The sequence below is a fragment of the Mustela nigripes genome, chromosome 2 (assembly GCF_022355385.1).
Source record: "Mustela nigripes isolate SB6536 chromosome 2, MUSNIG.SB6536, whole genome shotgun sequence".
NCBI lineage: Eukaryota > Metazoa > Chordata > Mammalia > Carnivora > Mustelidae > Mustela > Mustela nigripes.
In genome coordinates, this window is record NC_081558.1 from 9,813,020 (window position 1) to 9,820,591 (window position 7,572).

The window sequence follows — 7,572 nt, forward strand, 5'->3', positions numbered from 1 at the left end:
AAAAAAAAAAAAGAGAGAAAGAAAGAAAACCCATGGGGGCACAGGCACACCCCTAAAACTCAGTAAACTCCTTGCCACACTTCTCATTGATGGAGACTCGGATCTCTTCCTCCTCATAGTCGTCAAAATTACTCGTGTCCCCAGGGCCTTTAAACTTTGGTATGAAGGGAGCTTCCACCTGGAGAGGGGTCAAGAACCACTCAGACCTCAGTAGTCAACATAATTATCCTTACAACAATAAATGTAAATGGACTAACATTCATGAGATAATTTACTATGACCCAGGTCTCAGCTTAACATTAGGATGTCAACTCACCTTGATGACCTAAGAATCTCATTATACCTAGCTCGCCAGAGGGATGTCTCATGCTCAAGGTCATAGAGTGGCCAAATGATCCCACTTCTAGACCCCACTGCTCTAAGTCCCCTCAGCTGGACTGGCTCAGAGCCTGTGGCCCATTTTCAGATGTCACTTCCCTTTCCATCTCTCCATCAGTTGCCCTCCCTGGCTCAAGGCCTCCTCTCAAAACCCTCTGCACCTGCTGGGAAGAGGGGCGGCATGGGGAAGAGGTGGCCCACCTTCCTCTGGTAGATGGCGATCCAGTCAGTTGTGGCAAACCACTTGTGGTTCTTGATATCGTTAACCCCATTCTTGAGGTTCCCAAAGCGTTTGGTGAGGTCCACCTGCAGCAGGTTCCGCAGCAGATCCTTCAGGTCAGAGCTGAAGTGGGATGGGAACCGCACCTGGAGAGGGGGTTAACAAGGACAGGGTGGGGGACTTGCCTGGAGTCGAGAAATCCCAGAATACTGCCTTTGCCACCTAACAGTCCTACTGGGTGGAGAACCTTTAAATTAAATGTGCTTTAGGATCCCATTAAAAAAGCTTGTGTGTGTTGGGGGGTGCCTGGGTGGCTCAGTCAGTTAAGCAACTGCCTTCAGCTCATTTCATGATCCCAAGTTCTTGGGACTGAGCTCCAGGTTGGGCTCCTTGCTCACAGCAGGAGGTCTGCTTCTCCCTTTCCTTCTACCTGCTGCTCCCTCTGCTTGTGCTCTCAATCTCTGTCAAATAAATAAAATCTTGGGGCGCCTGGGTGGCTCAGTGGGTTAAAGCCTTTGCCTTTGGCTCAGGTCATGATCCCAGGGTCCTGGGATCGAGACCCGAATTGGGCTCTCTGCTCAGCGGGGAGTCTGCTTCCCCTTCTCTCTCTGCCTGCCTCTCTGCCTACTTGTGATCTCTTGTCTGTCAAATAAATAAATAAAGACTTAAAAAAAAAAAAAAAAAAGCTTGTTGGGGCCATCTGAGAACCTGTGCCTAGCCTGTTCCTCGGCCATGCTGATGCTGTTGGACTGGGGGCCACTTGGGAACTGCTGCTCTAAGGTAAACGCTCCGATGGTTCCCATTTCAGAGAAGAGGAGAGAGGCTCGGATGTGTTGAACAGCTTGTTTAGGGTCACACAGAGGAGTGGGACAAGGGGGCTTTCACCTTGGGTCTGCTGGACTTCAGAACTTGCATTCTTAGCTACTGCTTCCTAAGGCAGCTCTGCCAGGGTCAGGGGACTTCTGAAATATTCATGGTTATGAGAGGAATGACTGTTTTTGTTTCCCCCTCTCTCCCCATAGCTAAGACTCTTTTATTCTTTAAGGCTCACTTCAACTCTTCCAGAAACTTCCCCAGTCTTGTTCACAAGTAGTTACTGGATTTACAGCCGTAAGAACTAAGTTCTAGCACTGGTCTACATCTTACACACTGTATGACCTTGGCCATGGCCCTTAACCTCTCTGGGCCTGTCCCTGCCTCCAGTTGCACAAGGGAGAGAATACTGCGCAGGGTGCGTGGGAACTGTAAAATGCTACAAAGAAGGGAGTTATGCTTATTTTCTCTTTCCTCCTCAGAACTGCCTATTTTTTTCTTTTCCCCCACTTTGGGCCATTTTCCCTGCAATTTCTTTTCTGCCTGGTGGCACACACCTCGTCTTTCCCTTTTTAGTGACCCCACATTGCAGCTGGTTTCTTTCTCAGAGAGGCAAGTGTCTGGTTCCCCAGTTCTCGTATGGTAAGGTGAAGCTCAGAGGGGCACAGGCACTTGCCCGAGGTTTCAAAGTCAATGGGTGGCTGAGCTGGGACTTGGAGCCAGGTTGACGCCCCCAGGCTGAGCTGGGACCTGCTTCTACTAATTCCCGGGCCAGGTGGAAAGATGGCTGAGTTCTCCCAGCAAGGTGGTGAGCTGAGAGCAGAGGTCGGGTTCCCACCCTGTCCCAAGCCCTTGGGGCCTGTGATGATGCTCTCCAAACCTGAGCTTCATCACTCCTTCCAAGTGCTCGGGTATAGCGAAGGGGGGTGTGTTGTGTGACAGGGAGCACATCTGTGCTCTGTGACAGCTCTGCTGCCCCGACCTGCACTCCGAAGAGTCAGCAAATCTGCATCTGGGAGAGAAGACGTGGGCCGCTTCCCCTAAGTGACCCTGAAGGGCCCCGAGTGGCACCCAGGAGCTGCACATGGTTGCTTTTCTGCTGTGAAACTTGTGAAAACTCATGCTCAGTGGGATGACTGGAGGCAAGCAGAGCTTCCGGTCAGGCAGGGGAGGCGTTTGGGTGGGGCTTGGGGTTCTGGAAGCTCTGGAAATATCAGCAGCATGGGTCCAGGATTAGGTGGGGAGGCTGTGTGAGGTGCTGGCCTGTTAGTGTGGCTGGTGCACCCAGCTTCACTGCTTGGCCTAACTTAATGAACTTCTAGATTGTTCTGACACTATATGCAGGGCTCCACGGTGAGCAGAACTGGTGGGGAACGGTCTGTCTGGGGGCTTAGCCCCCGTATCCAGGCCTCACCTTCCCAGAGACAATCTTCTCATAGATCTGGATGGGCTGGTCAGCGAAGAAGGGCGGGTAGCCAGCGGCCATCTCGTAGATGAGAACCCCTAGGGCCCACCAGTCCACAGCCTTGTTGTAGCCCTAGAGTGAGAGGGGTGTACGGTGTGAGGAGGGCAAGGAGGGGGTGCAGGCAGAGCAGGCCTCAAGGCAGGGGGGGATGGACAGGGAGGTGCCTACTTTGCTCAAGATGATCTCTGGGGCCAGGTACTCAGGGGTCCCGCATAAGGTCCAGGTGCGGCCTTTTACACGCTTGGCGAAACCGAAGTCTGTCACCTGCAGGCACAAGAACGAGCTGTTGCCAGGAAGTGGGGAGGGACAGGGAAGATCCAGCCCAAGGCCACCTGGGTCCGCCCCTTGCCCGTCCTGGTGGGCACCTGGATGTAGCCCTGCTGGTCAATGAGGAGGTTCTCCGGCTTCAGGTCCCGGTAGATGAGGTCAAGTGAGTGCAGGTACTCGAAGGTCAGGACGATCTGGGCCGCGTAGAAGCGGGCATGCGGTTCACTTGTGGGGACAATTGGGGAGAGGACAGGTGAGCGTGGGTGGTTATGCCCAGCATGACCTGCCCACCGCCAAATGATCTAGAGCTGCCCCAAATACATAAGCAGAGCAGACTTCTTCGAACAGGGCCCCACACAGGAAAGAGCTGCATGTCCAGCAACAGAGGAACACAACCAGAGTGTGTGGTAGCTTCGCACACTGGGATCGCACCCACCGCCACCACTGGGACAAGTGATGAATACAGTTAACAACGTGGCTAGATGTCAAGGTGATTATGTGAGCAAGAGAAAAAAGGAACAGAAGAATGTGAACGGTGTGATTTCCATTTATATCCAGTCCAAACCCAGACCAAACACATTTATGGCGTTTGAAACCAGAAAGGACAACTGCTTTCTTCAGGGTGGCAATTTGCCAAGAAAGGGCTTCGAGGGAATTTTCTGGGGTGAAGGAAATGTTTTCTATGGTATTTTGGGTGGTGGTTTCACAAGTGTATGTGACTGTCAAAACACTGAACACCTATAAGTTCTGTTGTATGTAAAGTGCTTATCTATGTAACTAAGGAAAAAGATAGCATGAATTTTATAACTGCCCACTTAAACAGGGAGCCCCAAGTCACTGTGTTACTTCTGTTTTGTGGGGGCTGAGAAACCACAGATTCCTCAGCTCAGAACAACAGGCAACAAGAACCTGGACAGATCTGGAGAGCCCACTTCACACCCCCAGATGACTCGGTCATGTGACAACACCTGTGGGCCTACCTGACCCCACCTGGCCAGCTCACCTGAACCTTCCGATCCGCCGCAGGTGCGAGAACATCTCCCCGCCAGGCACATACTCCATGACCATGTATAAATTCGAGTTGTCCTACGGGAAACAGCGGCGGATCAGGGCCCCATCCGAAAGCCTGGTGCCCTTACGTGGTGGGTGTTCCAAAATAGGGGCACAACAATAATCTTGGCTCCCATATGAAGCCCATTTGGACTTCCAGACGCTGTTCTCCCTGAGCCTTCCCTCTCATTTCCTTCTGCCCCGTGAAGAAGAAGGGGCAGCAGGTATCCTGCTTACAGGGGGTGAAGGTGAGGGCCGGGAGGTGGGGTGTAAGGGGCCCAGCCAGCGTGCCTGGGCTGAGGAGAGGACTCCATGGTGCCTCACGTCTGAAACTGTCTTGCCCAAAGCTTGAGGTTACAATTTTGTCACCTGTAAAACGGGCCCAGGATGGGCTACAGAATTTGTGGGGCCCCACAATAAAAATGTGAAGCCCCTTGTTAAAAAAAAATTATGACAGATTTTAAGAAGGTAGCAGCAGAGGTTGAAGCCACATATGGGGGTCTGTCTGGGTCTCAGGCCTTGAATAGCTTTTCCCAGATCTTGTTGTCACAGCTTAGGACAACACCCAAAATAGCTCATGGAGGGCACTCACTTTGTGCTCGGAATGGTCATGCCCACCCCATCAGGTGGGGAGTGTTGTGATCCCCATTTTATAGACAAGGAAACTGAGACTCAGGGCAGGGAGGTCCCGCGCCAGCGTTACACAGCCTGGAAGTGCACAGAACCGGGGTTTGAATCCAGGCTGCATGGGGAGTTTGGGCTGCAGGTGGGTGTCGGGGAGCTGCTTTGGAGGGATGTCAGCCAGGGTCGCAGGCTAGAAGCTGGTGGGCCCAGGAGCTGAATGTGGGGCTACCAGAGTCTAAGGCGGACTCCTGCCCCCAGCAGCCCTCCTCTGGGACTCTCCTTCTTTCTCCTTCAAGGCCTGCCTTGCCCTCGGCCCCCATCCTAGCTCTGGGAGCCCCAAGGCTGTACCACTTAGCAGGGGCTCCGGCCCCCGGGACCCCACCTTGAAGGAGAATTCGAGTTTGACGAGGAACGGAAAGTTGACCGCCTGCAGGATACGCTTCTCATTCAGGGTGTGCTCGATCTGTTTCAGCTTCACTACCTGCAGGGGTGGGAAGGGAGGGCAGAGAGGGTCTGAGAAGTTCCTCTTCCTCCCCCATGCCCAGAAGTAGGGGTACCTGGGCTGGGTCCTTTGAGTGCCCACAGGGCACTGGGCTTGGAGGCACAGTGAGGACACACTGAGAAGGCAGAGGCTGCCTGTCCCTGCATGGCAGGTTCAGGGCAAGAACACGTGTCACCAAGCCTCATGGTCCAGAGGGGTCAGAGCATGGTGTGGGAAGCTTGGGGCCTGTGGATACCCAGATAAGAGGCCTGGTAAGGTCAGGGGGATGGGGGAGTCAGAGAAGGCTTCCTGGAGGAAAGGCCAGCTCAGCTGAAACCGAAAAGACAAGCGGGAGTGATACCTAAGAGATGTTTGGAAACACTTTGCCTGCATCCAGAGCACCCTCCCCACAGCCATTCAAACCCCAGGCTCATTCTACCTCAGCTGTCCCCAGCAGGCGCCTCACACATAATGACAAGAGCCCTTGAGGGGCATGTGCTCTGAGCATGGGATTTTGGCAGATACAGAGAAGGGAAGTGACTTGCCCAAGGTCAACCACTGCTAATCCGGGTCAGGCCTGTATGTTGCCTGCAGGCAGGCTGGCCCCTTGGTCAGCTCTGATCTGCTGTGCCACAGGGCTCCTCCTGCTTTGCTCACAGCTGTGAGCTACAGGTCCACACCGGCACTGTCTGGTGAGTCTGTACTACCACGTTTGGATGCTGAGCACCTGAGATGTGGCTAGGTGCCTGGTGAGCTGAGTTTAAAATTTTAAGTTTCTAAAATGAAAAAAAAAAAAATTTTTTTTTTTTAATTTGTCGGAGAGAGAGAAAGGGAGAGTGCGCGTGCACAAACAGACAGAGTGGCAGGCAGAGGCAGAGAGAGAAGCAGGCTCCCCACTGAGCAAGGAGCCCGATTCGGGACTCGATCCCAGGACCCGGAGATCATGACCTGAGCAGAAGGCAGTGGCCTAACTGACTGAACCACCCAGGTGTCCCTGAAATTTTTTTTTTTCTAAAGATTTTATTTATTTATTTGACAGAGAGAGACATAGCGAGAGAGGGAACACAAGCAGAGGGAGAGGTAGGCAGAGGGAGAAGCAGGCTTCCCGCCGACCAGGTAGCCCCATGTGGGGCTCAACCCCAGGACCTTGGGATCATGACCTGAGCCAAAGGCAGAGATGCTTAATGACTGAGCCAGCCAGGAGCCCCTAAAATGAAAATTTGAAAAGGGACATTTGAGGGGCGCCTGGGTGGCTCAGTGGGTTGGGCTGCTGCCTTCGGCTCGGGTCATGATCTCAGGGTCCTGGGATCGAGTCCCGCATCGGGCTCTCTGCTAAGCAGGGAGCCTGCTTCCCTCTCTCTCTCTCTGCCTGCCTCTCCGACTACTTGTGATTTCTCTCTGTCAAATAAATAAATAAATAATCTTTAAAATAAATAAATAAATAAATAAAAAGGGACATTTGAGACCAGTTACTCGGTGACATTTAAGCCCGACTGGAACAGTGCGGGCTATGTGAATTTGCTTTTCCAACTTCTCTGCTTTTTCTTGTTTTCTAGTGAAAACTGAACATCTGACCAGAGATGTAAGTGTAAAATACATGCTGGATTCTGAAGACTTAATACAGTAAAAAAAAAAAAAAAAAGAGAGAGAGAGAGAGATGTCTCATTAATGGTATTTTTGCACTGGTTACATACATTGAAATTTTAATATTATAAATATACTGGCTTAACTAGAGCACATTTCTGAAATTAATTCTATCTGTTTCTTCTCACTTTTTAAAGGGGGGGATTCTACAAAATTTAAAAGCATATACAGGGCGCCTAGGTGGTTCAGTGGGTTAAAGCCTCTGCCTTCGGCTCAGGTCATGTTCCTGGGGTCCTGGGATCGAGCCCCAGATCGGACTCTCTGCTCAGCAGGGAGCCTGCTTCCTCCTCTCTCTCTCTCTGCCTGCCTCTCTGCCTAATTGTGATCTCTGTCAAATAAATAAATCAAATCTTAAAAAAAAAAAAATCCAAACCATACACAGCTCATATTACATTTCTATTAAACAGTGCTACCCAACGGTAGTGCCTGGCATAGAGTAGGGTCTCAAAAATATTTACAGAAATAAATGGGCGCCTGGGTGGCTCAGTGGGTTAAGCCGCTGCCTTCGGCTTGGGTCATGATCTCAGGGTCCTGGGATTGAGGCCCGCATCGGGCTCTCTGCTCAGCGGGGAGCCTGCTTCCTCCTCTCTCTCTGCCTGCTTGTGATCTCTCTCTGTGTGTTAAATAAAT

At 51.9% G+C, this 7,572-nt stretch overlaps 1 protein-coding gene across 1 annotated transcript in view; it reads right to left on the reverse strand.

Moving 5' to 3' along the window:
* Positions 1-6: 6 nt before the first annotated feature.
* PRKACA (protein kinase cAMP-activated catalytic subunit alpha) overlaps positions 7-7,572 on the reverse strand; it is a 16,724-nt gene continuing 9,158 nt past the window's right edge. Inside the window, exons 4-10 of the mRNA XM_059389208.1 lie at positions 5,200-5,298; positions 4,147-4,229; positions 3,242-3,368; positions 3,045-3,140; positions 2,826-2,948; positions 580-744; positions 7-178 (exon numbers count right to left, since the gene is read on the reverse strand). Of these exons, the coding sequence (XP_059245191.1) occupies positions 53-178; positions 580-744; positions 2,826-2,948; positions 3,045-3,140; positions 3,242-3,368; positions 4,147-4,229; positions 5,200-5,298 (819 nt within the window). The 3' untranslated portion in view covers positions 7-52. The remainder of the gene's footprint in view (positions 179-579; positions 745-2,825; positions 2,949-3,044; positions 3,141-3,241; positions 3,369-4,146; positions 4,230-5,199; positions 5,299-7,572) is intronic.